At 32.5% G+C, this 13,659-nt stretch overlaps 1 protein-coding gene across 1 annotated transcript in view; it reads right to left on the bottom strand.

Moving 5' to 3' along the window:
* Positions 1-417: 417 nt before the first annotated feature.
* The window catches only part of LOC135143008 (protein N-terminal asparagine amidohydrolase), a 74,784-nt gene continuing 61,542 nt past the window's right edge, over positions 418-13,659 (bottom strand). Inside the window, exons 5-8 of the mRNA XM_064074833.1 lie at positions 1,789-1,971; positions 1,179-1,387; positions 960-1,121; positions 418-905 (exon numbers count right to left, since the gene is read on the bottom strand). Of these exons, the coding sequence (XP_063930903.1) occupies positions 780-905; positions 960-1,121; positions 1,179-1,387; positions 1,789-1,971 (680 nt within the window). The 3' untranslated portion in view covers positions 418-779. The remainder of the gene's footprint in view (positions 906-959; positions 1,122-1,178; positions 1,388-1,788; positions 1,972-13,659) is intronic.

The following is a 13,659-nucleotide window of genomic DNA, read 5'->3' as shown; positions in this document are numbered from 1 at the left end:
GGCGTGAATAGATAGAATGAACATTCTGTATTTACAACTTCTCCAGGGCGTCTTTGATAGATATGAGATTTCTCTTACAAACGGTAATGATTTATTTACTAATTTTAGATCTCTGTACCGTTTATCATTTATATTCCTTATCCAAACCCACTTTTTGTGAAATATACAAAGTGGTATTTGAAGTTATTAATAGATTATCTCCATGATTTATTGAACATAAGTCAATACAATTGGTTCGTTTAGTTGAAAAGAAAGCGTGACCGAAATTAAAATTAGTTTCCATTACTTCCATGTTCAACGGTGTATCAACACATATTATTTCGACTTTTTTTTATTTTTTCTATTCTCAAACCATCCATCTGACGCCACCAATGCACTTTCGCCCGCAAATCCGATGAAGAAACCTAAGAAAGTGGGTTAAGCAATAGCAATAAGTATTTATTATTCAACAACCCAATTAACAAACTTAAATAAAGTAATAGTGTCTTATTTTTAACAAAAATTATCTCAACTTAGACTTACGCATCCACTGGCAGTAAAACTAACAATTACAGTATAGTAACAAAATATTCGATAAATCAATCACAAAATATATGTATAAACATTAACTAGAAAAAAGCACAAGTAAAAAGTAATCAACACGTCAAAATGCTCGTAAATTTCCTCTATATTTACAAAAACGCACGACTCATGCGGTGTATATAATCTTACAGAGATAAAATATAACTATATTAATTTGTAAAAATATATCTAAAAACAACTCTCTCGCGCCTCCTTCCTTAGTATCTCACGGGCGTCCAAATGCCGGAGTGTTCATCTCGCCGGTAGTAGTGAGGACGGTTGTCCCTGAAGACTGTCACCGCGGGGAATTGGTTATCCTGGATGTATTTGAGAGTAGCCCGGATCTGAAAGTTAGTTTTTTCGTCGAGAAAACAAGAGCAAAAGTCGCCGACTGTCACCTGCATGACGAAATGGGGCGGCTCGACGTCGGGCGACGTCGACAAATGCTGCAAGATGAATTCGTCGCTCTGCTCCAACCACAAGTCGACGCCTCGTAATGGTTCGTAATTGAAGGGTCCAATCCTGAGAAGGCCCAAGCTGCAGTCGTAAATGTCCAACACCTGCCAAACCACGATTATCGCAAACCTCTCATAAAATCGACGACGTCATGACTTTACCTGCGACACTCCCGTCAAAAATCGGGAACACCTCAGCGGCTGATCCGGACCTTTGTCGGGAAAAGTAGCCGGAAATATCTCCCCCGTCTTCGTATTCACCCCGATCCCGTAGATAATCGGCCAGTGGATCCCACCCCTTATTGTAGTATTCAGTTCGCCCACGCAAGCCAGGGTCAAGTCTATCTCTACAGGGTGTTTATGGAACGAAGCTGAAACAAATTACGCCATCTCTTAATCCCGCAACAAAGATCTCCCAGCCCGGCTCGCTATCATTTAAATAACAATAATGAATTTATGATTCCATTTGTTGACATCGTAATCGTGATTTATTGCCTCCGTCCACAAACATCGTCGTGACGATAACCGCGGAATAAACCGACAATAATGTATTATTTTTAGGTCCGAAATCGGAAAAATCTGTGATAGCGAGCGGCCGTTGTTATCGCCTCTGCTCCTTTTAATCTCTCGTTTCGGTCCGGAACGCATAAATCCAACCGTCTAGACTGGAAACTAATTTCCACGAGCACAAAGCATCTGCAGATATCGTGAATAATCCCTCCAAGAATTTATTTTACGACCGTCCAATTAACTCTGCCCAATTCGTACTTACTCATGACGTTGTAGAACAGTTCTTCGGAATAATGCCTGGGGTCGGTGAAGCCGCCGATCAATTGCAGCTCGATGCGGCCCTCGGGGTAGCCCAGGGCGAGCTCCTGGACGCGCTGCACCATGGTGCAGACGGCCTCGTCGGTGCCGGAGCCGTCGAGGTGGGCGAGGGCCACGGCGCCCGAACCTGGACAAAGAAATTCGGTGTGTCATAGATTTATTAGTTACTATTATAGTGAGAACGCAAGAATTATTCGACTTTATCATTACTAAATGCGAAGCTGTGGGTGTTTTAAATGAAGCTCAAAATGCAAAAACTCGAGGATTAGCATTGTTGCGGACGTTTTCAGATAAATTCTATTAGAACAAACAAAAGAAAGCAAAACCAGGATAAGATCCAAATTAAAGCAACCAGGCATTCGAAAAAAGTGACTAAATTTCTTTCTATCTTCATTCTCAAATCGAAACCAAAACAAGTTCTAAAATTTCATTGTATTATAATCGGGTTCATTGAGCGAGTGGATTCTTTCATGTTTTATCCATGTTGCATGACCTCGAGAGTGCGAAAAAAGTGGTCTTCCGCTTCCGTCCGTCCGTCTTTTAACTTTGAAATTTTATCCTAGACATCGAGATTTTGAAAAAAAAAAATTGAATTCGGTTTTTGATTTTTAAATGTTTAGATTTTTGGTGTTTCTAAATTTCCGATTTCTCAATTTCTCGATTAATCGATTTTTTGAACTTCCGACTTTTCGAATTCTCTATTTTCAATGTTTTAATTTTTTGACTTTTTATTTTTTCGATGTTTCAAAATTTATCGATTTCTCGATTCTTTATTTAGTTAATACTTTAATTTTTCAATTTTTAAATTTTAGATTTTTCACTTTTTTGACATTTCGATTTCTCCATCTTTCGATTATTCAACTTCTCGCTTTTAGATTTTTCGATCTTTGGATATTCCAATTTTTCGACATTTCAAATCTTGAATTTTTCAATTTTTCGATTTCTATTCTTATGATCGTTTCGTTTTTTGATTCTTCAATTTCTTGATTTTTTCAATTCTCAATTTCTCCTTTTTTAATCTCCGATTTTTCAATTTTCCGACAATTCAATTTTTCGATTTTTCAATTATAAATTAAAATTTTGGGGTTTCTAAATTTTCCATTTCTCAATTTTTCGATTTTTCAAAATTCTTCGATTTTTGAAACTTTTAAAGTTTCGATTTCCCGATTCTTTGATTTTTTAGTTCATTGATTTCTTCAATTTTTCAATTTTTGGAATTTTTAAATTTAAAATTTTTGGATTTTTAAAATCTGTGATTAATAATTAAATTTTTCACTTTTTTCATTTATCGGTTTTTTAAGTTTAAACTTTAAATTTTGATCATGATGTTTTTAATTTCGATTTATTGATTTTTCGACTTTTCGATTTTCCAATTTTTTAATATTTTAGTTTTTCAACACTTCAGTTTTGGGATTTTTCAGTTTCTCGATGTTTGAGTTTTTTATTAAATTTTTCGATTTTTAATTTTTTTTATTTAAAATTTAGATTTTTGGATTTCTGGATTTTGATTTTTTAGATTTGTTAAATTCTACATTTTCGATTTTTCCATTTTTCGATTTCCTGTTTTAATTTGTTTGGTGTATATATTTAAATTTTTCGAATTTTCGATTTCTGGACATTTTGGTTTTTCGATTTCTCAATTTTTCAACATTCCAATTTTGGAAATTTTTCAATTTCTGGATTACTCAATGTTTCGATATTTCCACTATTCGATTTTTAAAATCTTTAATTTTTTTTCGGATTTCAATTCTTTAATCACAATTTCAGTTTTTTAATTTTTTACTTCTTCGATTTTTCAAAATTCTTCGATTTTTTTAATTTTAAATATTTCGATCTCCCGAATTTTTGATATTTTTTAGTTCATCGATTTCTTTAATTTTTCAATTTTTGGAATTTTTAAATTTTAAATTTTTCACTTTCTTGATGTTTCGATTTCTCAATATTTCATGTCTTCGACTTCTCGGTTTTCGAATTTTTCGAATTTTAAAACAATCTATTTGGTCCATTTTTCCTTAATATGCGAAGTCTTCTTTTCCCAACAATAAACTGAAAATATGTTTAACTATCCTGTTGTTGAAACAAAACTCGAGATATATATTAAAAAAAAAAAAAAACAAAATTAAGCCCCACCCACCCACCCGAGTCTCAATTGTGATGACTTTTTCAAAGGGCGAGTTTAATTGTAACATCAATATTTCTCTAAAAAATTCTACCCTTTTAAAAACATTTCATATGATAATTTCTTGTAGAGGAATAAAGATTTTGGAAACTAAACTCCGCCCTTTAGCTCACGATGAATAAAGCATTCAACACAATTGCGAAGTGGTACGTGGGCAGGGCTTATACTTTGTCTTTTTTTTAATATACGAAGTCTTCTTTTCCCAATGAGAAACTGACAACATGTTTAACTATCCTGTTGTTGAAAAAAAGTCTATGTATTAAAAAAAAACAAAAACTAAGCCCCACCCACCCACCCGGGTCTCAATTGTGACGAGTTTTTCAAGGGCGGAGTTTAATTGTAACATCAATATTTCTGTAAAAAATTCTACCCATTTAAAACATTTCATATAATAATTTCGTGTAGGGAAATGAAAATTTTGCAAACTAAACTCCGCCCTTCAGTTCATGATGAATAAAGCATTCATCACAAACGAAAAGGGGCGGGTGGGCGGGGCTTCTATTTTGTCCACTTTTTCTTAATATGCGAAGTGTTCTTTTCCCAACAAGAAACTGAAAATATGTTTAACTATCCTGTTGTTGAAACAAAACTCGAGATATATATTAAAAAAAAAAACAAAATTAAGCCCCACCCACCCACCCGAGTCTCAATTGTGATGACTTTTTCAAAGGGCGAGTTTAATTGTAACATCAATATTTCTCTAAAAAATTCTACCCTTTTAAAAACATTTCATATGATAATTTCTTGTAGAGGAATAAAAATTTTGGAAACTAAACTCCGCCCTTTAGCTCACGATGAATAAAGCATTCAACACAATTGCGAAGTGGTACGTGGGCAGGGCTTATACTTTGTCTTTTTTTTAATATACGAAGTCTTCTTTTCCCAATGAGAAACTGACAACATGTTTAACTATCCTGTTGTTGAAAAAAAGTCTATGTATTAAAAAAAAACAAAAACTAAGCCCCACCCACCCACCCGGGTCTCAATTGTGACGAGTTTTTCAAGGGCGGAGTTTAATTGTAACATCAATATTTCTGTAAAAAATTCTACCCATTTAAAACATTTCATATAATAATTTCTTGTAGGGAAATGAAAATTTTGCAAACTAAACTCCGCCCTTCAGTTCATGATGAATAAAGCATTCATCACAAATGAAAAGGGGCGGGTGGGCGGGGCTTCTATTTTGTCCACTTTTTCTTAATATGCGAAGTGTTCTTTTCCCAACAAGAAACTGAAAATATGTTTAATTATCCTGTTGTTGAAAGAAAACTCCATATATTAAAAAAAAAAGACAAAAATTAAACCCCAATCACCCACCCCGGTCTCAATTGTGATGACTTTTTCAAGGGCGGAGTTTAATTGTAACATCAGGATTTCTCTAAAAAATTCTACCCTTCTAAAAACATTTCATATGGTAATTTCTTGTAGAAAAATGATGATTTTCCAGACCAAACCTCCGCCCTTTAGCTCACGATGAATAAAGCATTAAAAACATTCAAAAAATTGCAATTTTTTTACTTTTTCGATTTATCGATTTTTGTAAGTTTAAATTTTAAATTTTTCAATTTTTTGACTACTCGATTTCTTGATGTTTCAATTTTTCAATTTCGATTTCTCGATTTTTCACTTTTTTAATTTTTTAATTTTTCGATACTTTAGTTTTGCAATTTTTCAATTGCCAATACCTGGCAGGATAACATAGATTTTGGCAAATCACATACCCACCCTCTCTTTTTTTAGAGGATATATAATTTGCCAAAGTCAGTCTTATCATGGCAAGTATTAGCCCCGCCCACCCACCCTCTCTTTTCTTAGAGGGTATGTGATTTGCCAAAATTAGTCTTATCCTAGCTAGTAGCTGCTAAGATAAGACTGAATTTGGCGAATGAGGATGGGTGGGCGGAGCTAGCACCTGCTAGGATAAGACTGACTTTGGCAAATGACATAAACTCTAAGAAAAGAGAGGGTGGGTGGGCGGGCCTAATATCTGCCACGATAAGACTAATTTTGTCAAATGACATACCCTTTAAGAAAAGAGAGGGTGGGGGGGCGGGGCTAATATTTGGCAGGATAAGACTGACTTTGGCAAATAACATATCCTCTAGGAAAAGGGAGGGTGGGTGGGCGGGGCTAATACCTGGCAGGATAAGACTAGTTTTGGCAAATAACATACCCTTTAAGAAAAGAGAGGGTGGGTGGGCGGGGCTAATATCTGCCAAGATAAGATTGATTTTGGCAAATGACATAACCTCTAAGAAAAGAGAGGGTGGGTGGGCGGAGCTAGTACCTGCTAAAATCATTTGTACCTTAGCAACTACTACCACCTAAGACAGTGTGAAAAATCGCAAAACTAAAGATTTTTCAATGTCTGTTTTTTGACTTTTTAGTTTCTCGATTTTTAAATTTTACATTTTTGATTTTTTTATTTTTCGATTCCCCGATCTATTTTTTTTTTAATGGAATTCAATTTTTCGAATTTTCGATTTCTGGACATCTCGGTTTTTCGGTTTCTCGATTTTTCAACATTCCAATTTCGGGAAATTTTTCATTTATGAATTCAATTTTTAGCGTTTCTAAATTTTTCATTTTTCATTTTCTCAATTTTTTCATTTTTCATTTTCTCAATTTTTTAATGCTTCGATTTTTGAGTGTTTCCTTTATCGATTTTATAAAATTCTTTGGTTTTTTAAATTTTAAATATGTCGATTTCCCGACTTTTTGATGTTTTAGTCCATGGATTTTTTCAATTTTTGAATTTAAAATTTTTCACTTTTTTTATGTTTCGATTTCTCGATCTTTCACGTCTTCGACTCCTCGCTTTTAGATTTATCGGTTTTCCAGTTTTTCGAATTTTAAAACCTGTAACTATTCAATTTTTCACTTTTTCGATAGTTTTTTTTAGTTTAAACTTTCAAATTTTTCAATTTTGAATTTTTGAATATTTCGACTTCTTGATTTCTTGAACTTTCGTTGCTACGATTTCTTGTTGTTCCAATTTTTCAATTTCGATTTATCGTTTTTTTTCCAGTTTATTGATTTTTTAATTTTTCTAAATTTCAGTTTCGGGATTCTTCAGTTTTTCGGTTTTTCAATTTTTTTTTTATATAAAATTTAGATTTTTCGTTTTCTACCCTTTTTGATTTTTGGACATCTCGGTTTTTCGATTTCTCAATTTTTCAACATTACAATTTTGGGAATTTCCCAATTTTCTCGGATTTCAATTTTTCCATTACAAATTCAATTTTCGGGGTATCTAAATGTTCCATTTCTCAATTTCTCGATTTTTCATTATTTCGATTTTTCGCTTTTAGATTTTTCGGTTCTCCAATTTTTCGACTTCTAAAATCTGTGATTATTCAATTTTTCGCTTTTTCGTTTTATCAGTTTTTTTTTTTTAAGTTTCATTACTTCGATTTTCAATTTTCCACTTTATTATTTTTTAATTTTTCGACATTTCAGTTTTGGAATTTTTCAATTTCTCGATTTTTCCGTTTTTTGATTCTGTAATTATTCGGTTTGCCATTTTTTCATTAAAAGAGTTTTCGATTTCTACTTTTTTAATTTTTTAATTTTTCGATTTTTTAAATTCTACTTATATTTCCGTTTGCTTGAGACCTCTGTTTTTCGATTTCTCAATTTTTCAACATTTCAATTTTGTGATTTTTCGAATTTCGAGTTTATTTTTCAATTTTTCGATTTTTAAATTTTTTTGGCATTCCGATATTAGAGCTTTTCAGTTGCTCGATTGTTAGGCTTTTTAGATTTCGGTTTTCCAATTTTTCAATTTATAAAATTTTTCATTTTTTTCTTTTTTGGTTTTTAAAATTGTTTGATTTCTCGATTTATCGAAAAAAAATATAATTCTTCAAAGAAGTGGGATTTGTTGGATTGCACTTCAGGGGCGAGGGAACTTCTCTTTGCACATTTTTGATCATCACCTTCAATTTTTGAGTGTTCTATAATTTGAAGGAAACTTTTTTCCCTGATACCAGACTTGCTCTACTTTACTATCTGTAATTCCGATCCTATACTGGAGTCTAGGTTCATCTATTTCTTCTTATTTCGGAATAAAACTTTACAATCTTTTGAAATTCCCACAACATCACCACCCAAAGCTTAGTCTATTACGCATTCACACAACTACCGAGCTGCACCTTCACAACCGCCATTACGCCCTTGCGCTCCCACAGTGGCACCACATTACCACCACAAAGCCAAATCAATTAATCAAACCCGAGAATCCAATCCTCCACGGCGCGCTCACCTTCCGATAAATCCCGCCGCAGAATCGCCCGTATTTCAGCATTACAATGAGATTTAGTATTGAAGGCTCCACGTCGCGAAACTTACGACGCCGTAAGCCGTTTTTTCACTTAACGCCAATATTTCACGCAAAAAAGACGCAACACCACGAAGGCCAACCGATTAAAGTCCAACAAATCTCCGTTGCCGATACGCGGTTGCCGGCAATTTTAACGAGCGCTCCAGTGATAAACGGCCGGGCGAAATAACAATGAGCCGCACGAAGCCACCTAAATCATACCGCGGGCGAGTCGCGGGGAACAAGAGCGGGCCCGAAGGAGCGCCCTGCGCGACGCACTCGAACGAACCCGCAGGAACGAGAAGTGGCCCTCGAGGCGAGCCCTGCGGCGCGCGCTCCCCGGAAGCGCCCGCCGGGTCAGCCGCCTCTCTTGACACAGATGCGTCGCGCACGGCGCCATAAACCGCCCATACAAAAATGTCATCCCGTTAAGACCCATCGCGTCCATAAACCATAAACTAACACGAAAAATTTCGTCACGGCCGCTGATTTACGACCTTTATCGAAATTTACGGCCTTTCACGTGTCCTGCTCCGGTGTCCCGAAATCCTAGACGCTCCTTCCTATCAAAACACGGCGTCGATCGTAAATCACGGCCGGAGTGGATAGCAAAAAATAGAAAAACGAGCTTGCTTCATAATAATAATAATAATAGTGAGTTTAGTTCCAGCAGACAATCATGTTTCTAATGAACTGTATTACACAGACATCCAAATTTAATTTCTATGACTAAATTTTGAGTATAGATTTGTCAAGTTACATCTTTTGTAAAAATACTAAAAAATTAAAGAGTTTTCATTAACAGTGTTAAGTTGAGTATTCTGATCGCAATGTCTGACAAGATATCTACCAAACATCTTAAAATATACATATTTCACAAATTTTCTCAATACATTTTCTATAGATCTATGCATTTTAGAAAAAATTCTCAAAAAATTCAGGGATATACATAGCCACCTTTTCGCCACAACAAACTTAGAATATGGTTAAAATGGTACATTTTTGCAAGGAAATATGGATTCTGCAATTATGGGGCGGACCCTAACTGCAAAATCGATATTTCCTTAAAAAAAGAAGTCTACACATATTAAAACAAAAAGGCAAAATGTAAGACCGCCCACCAGCCCTATCTCAATTGTGATGATTTTTTTTTATTCGCCGTGAACCAAGGGAGCGGAGTTTAACTGCAAAATACGTATACATGTTTTCTGAGCATCGTGTTGTTCAAATAATACTACGTATAATAAGAAAAAAATGCAAAATAAAACCCCGCCCACCCACCCATTCTCAATTGTGATGATTTTTTTATTCTTAGCAACTTAAAACATGTTTAAAATGGTAAATTTTTGTACGAAAATATGGATTTTGCAGTTAAGCTCCGCCCCCTTAGTTAACGGCGAATAAAAAAAGTCATCACAATTAAGATAGGGTGGGCGGGCGGCGCTACCTTTTGCCTTTTTTTCTTAATATGTGTAGTCTTCTTTTCACAACAAGAAACTTAAAAGATGTTTAAAATAGTAAATTTGTCTAGCGAAATATCGATTATGCAATAATTACGCTTCGCCCCTCGGCTTACGACGATTAAAAAAAATCATCAGAATTGAGATCGGGCGGGTGGGCGGGGCTCATATTTTGCCTTTTTTTCTTAATCCCATCTTCTCACAACAAAAAACTTAAAACATGGTTAAAATGACACATTTTTATACATTTTTCTAAGGAAATATGGATTTTGCAATTATGGGGCGGCGCTTAATTTTCAAATGTTCCACTTTAGATATGTTTTAATTTGTATGTTGTGGAAAAAAGTCTACACATATTAAAACAAAAACGCAAAATGTAATTTTTCGGTTTAAATTTTTTTTCTATTTGAAATTTAGATTTTTGGATTTTTACTTTTTTGATTTTTTAGTTTTTCGATTTATTAAATTTTACATTTTCGATTTCCTGATTCAATTTTTTTTGGTGTATTTCAATTTTTCAGTTTTTCGATTGCTCAATTTTTCAAAATTTCAATTTTGAGATTTTTTCAATTTCTGGATGATTCAATTTTTCAATTACAAACTCAATTTTTGGGGTATCTAAATTTTCCATTTCTCAGTTTCTCGATTCTTCAATATTTCGATTTTTTAATTTTTCACTTTTGTGATGTTTCGATTTTTCGCTCTTTCATTTCTTCGACTTCCCGCTTTTAGATTATTCGGTTTTCCAATTCTTCGACTTTTAAAATCTGTGATTATTCAAGTTTTCACTTTTTCGATTTATCGGTTTTTTAAATTTAAACTTTAAATTTTTGAATTTTTCGACTTCTCGATTTCTTGATCTCTTGTTGTTTCGATTTCTTGATGTTTCAATTTTTCAATTTCGATTTCTTGATTTTTCGACTTTTCGGTTTTAAAATTTTTTGATATTTTAATTTTTCAACACTTCAGTTTTGGGATTTTTCAATTTGTCGATTTTTCAGTTTTTTTATTCAATTTTTCGGTTTTTAATACTTTTTTATTTAAAATTTGATTTTTGGATTTCTACTTTTTTGATTTTTTAGTTTTTCGGTTTGCTAAATTCTACATTTTCGATTTTTCCATTTTTCGATTTCCTGTTTTAATTATTTTGGTCTATTTAAATTTTTCGAATTTTCGACTTCTGCATATCTCGGTTTTTCGATTTTTCAATTTTTCAACATTTCAATTTTAGGAATTTTGGATTTTTGGCTTATTCAATTTTTCTACGTTTCCATTATTCGATTTTGTAAATTTAAAATTTTTTTTCGGATTTCAATTTTTCAATTACAAACTCAATTTTTAGGGTATCTAATTTTCCATTTATCAGTTTCTCGAATTTTCAATATTTCAATTTTTTAATTTTTTTTGTGCATCGACTTTATTAATTTTTAAATTTTTGTAATTTTTAAATTTTAAATTTTTCACTTTTTTGATGTTCTGATTTCTCAATCTTAGGGATAAAAAAAATCATCACAATTGAGATAGGGTGGGCTGGCGGGTCTACATTTTGCCTTTTTTTCTTAATATGTGTAGCCTTCTTTTCACAACAAGAAACTTAAAAGATGTTTAAAATAGTAAATTTGTCTAGCGAAATATCGATTATGCAATTATTACGCTTCGCCCTTCGGCTTACGACGATTAAAAAAAATCATCAGAATTGAGATCGGGCGGGTGGGCGGGGCTCATATTTTGCCTTTTTTTCTTAATGCCATCTTCTCACAACAAAAAACTTAAAACTTGGTTAAAATGACACATTTTTATACATTTTTCTAAGGAAATATGGATTTTGCAATTATGGGGCGGCGCTTAATTTTCAAATCTTCCATTTTAGACATGTTTTAATTTGTATGTTGTAGAAAGAAGTCTACACATATTAAAACAAAAACGCAAACTGTAATTTTTCGGTTTTAAATTTTTTTCTATTTAAAATTTAGATTTTTGAATTTTTATTTTTTTGATTTTTTAGTTTTTCGATTTATTAAATTCTACATTTTTGATTTTTCCATTTTTCGATTTCCTGATTCAATTTTTTTTGGTGTATTTCAATTTTTCAGTTTTTCGATTTCTCAATTTTTCAAAATTTCAATTTTGGGATTTTTTTCAATTTCTGGATGATTCAATTTTTCAATTACAAACCCAATTTTTGGGGTATCTAAATTTTCCAATTCTCAGTTTCTCGATTCTGCAATATTTCGATTTTTTAATTTTTCACTTTTGTGATGTTTCTCGCTCTTTCATTTTCGACTTCCCGCTTTTAGATTATTCAGTTTTCCAATTCTTCGACTTTTAAAATCTGTGATTATTCAACTTTTCACTTTTTCGATATCGGTTTTTTAAGTTTAAACTTTAAATTTTTGAATTTTTCGACTTCTCGATTTCTTGATCTCTTGTTGTTTCGAATTCTTGATGTTTCAATTTTTCAATTTCGATTCCTTGATTTTTCGACTTTTCGGTTTTAAAATTTTTTGATATTTTAATTTTTCAACACTTCAGTTTTGGGATTTTTCAATTTGTCGATTTTTCAGTTTTTTTATTCAATTTTTCGGTTTTTAATACTTTTTTATTTAAAATTTGATTTTTGGATTTCTACTTTTTTGATTTTTTAGTTTTTCGGTTTGCTAAATTCTACATTTTCGATTTTTCCATTTTTCGATTTCCTGTTTTAATTATTTTGGTCTATTTAAATTTTTCGAATTTTCGACTTCTGCATATCTCGGTTTTTCGATTTTTCAATTTTTCAACATTTCAATTTTAGGAATTTTGGATTTTTGGCTTATTCAATTTTTCTACGTTTCCATTATTCGATTTTTTAAATTTGAATTTTTTTTTCGGATTTCAATTTTTCAATTACAAACTCAATTTTTAGGGTATCTAATTTTCCATTTATCAGTTTCTCGAATTTTCAATATTTCAATTTTTTAATTTTTTTTGTGAATCGACTTTTTTAATTTTTTCAATTTTTGCAATTTTTAAATTTTAAATTTATCACTTTTTTGATGTTCTGATTTCTCAATCTTAGGGATAAAAAAAAATCATCACAATTGAGATAGGGTGGGCGGGAGAGGTCTACATTTTGCCTTTTTTTCTTAATATGTGTAGCCTTCTTTTCACAACAAGAAACTTAAAAGGTGTTTAAAATGGTAAATTTGTCTAGCGAAATATCGATTTTGCAATTGCGCTCCTCCCCTCGGCTTACGACGAATAAAAAAATCATCAGAATTGAGATAGGGCGGGTGGGCGGGGCTTACATTTTGCCTTTTCTTTCTTAATGCCGTTTCACAACAAAAAAACTTAAAACATTATTAAAATGATCCATTTTTATAAACAAATATGGATTTTGCAATTATGGGGCTGCGCCTAATTTTTAAATTTTCCATTTTAGACATGTTTTAAGTTTCATGTTGTGGAAAGAAGTCTACACATATTAAAACAAAACCCTATCTCAATTGTGATGATTTTTTTTATTCGCCGTGAACGATTGGAACGGAGTTTAACTGCAAAATACTTATTTCTTTACAAGAAATTAAAAACATGTTTTTGATTATCGTGTTGTTCAAAGAATACTACGTATACTAAGAAAAAACAGGCAAAATATAAGCCCCGCCCACCCACCCCATCTCAATTGTGATGATTTTTTTATTCTTAGCAACTTAAAACATGTTTAAAATGGTAAATTTTTGTAAGGAAATATGAATATTGCAATGAGGCTGCGCCCCTAGGTTAGGGCAGGAATGGGTGGAGCTTAATCTTTGGGTTTAATTTTTGTTAATATATATATATTTTTTTAATAACACGGTACTCAAAAACCAGGCTTAC

This window comes from Zophobas morio, unplaced genomic scaffold (assembly GCF_036711695.1).
Source record: "Zophobas morio isolate AGI-343-1 ecotype UQ-CSIRO unplaced genomic scaffold, CSIRO_AGI_Zmor_V1 ptg000057l, whole genome shotgun sequence".
Lineage (NCBI taxonomy): Eukaryota > Metazoa > Arthropoda > Insecta > Coleoptera > Tenebrionidae > Zophobas > Zophobas morio.
This window is presented reverse-complemented; position numbering and strand designations above follow the sequence as displayed.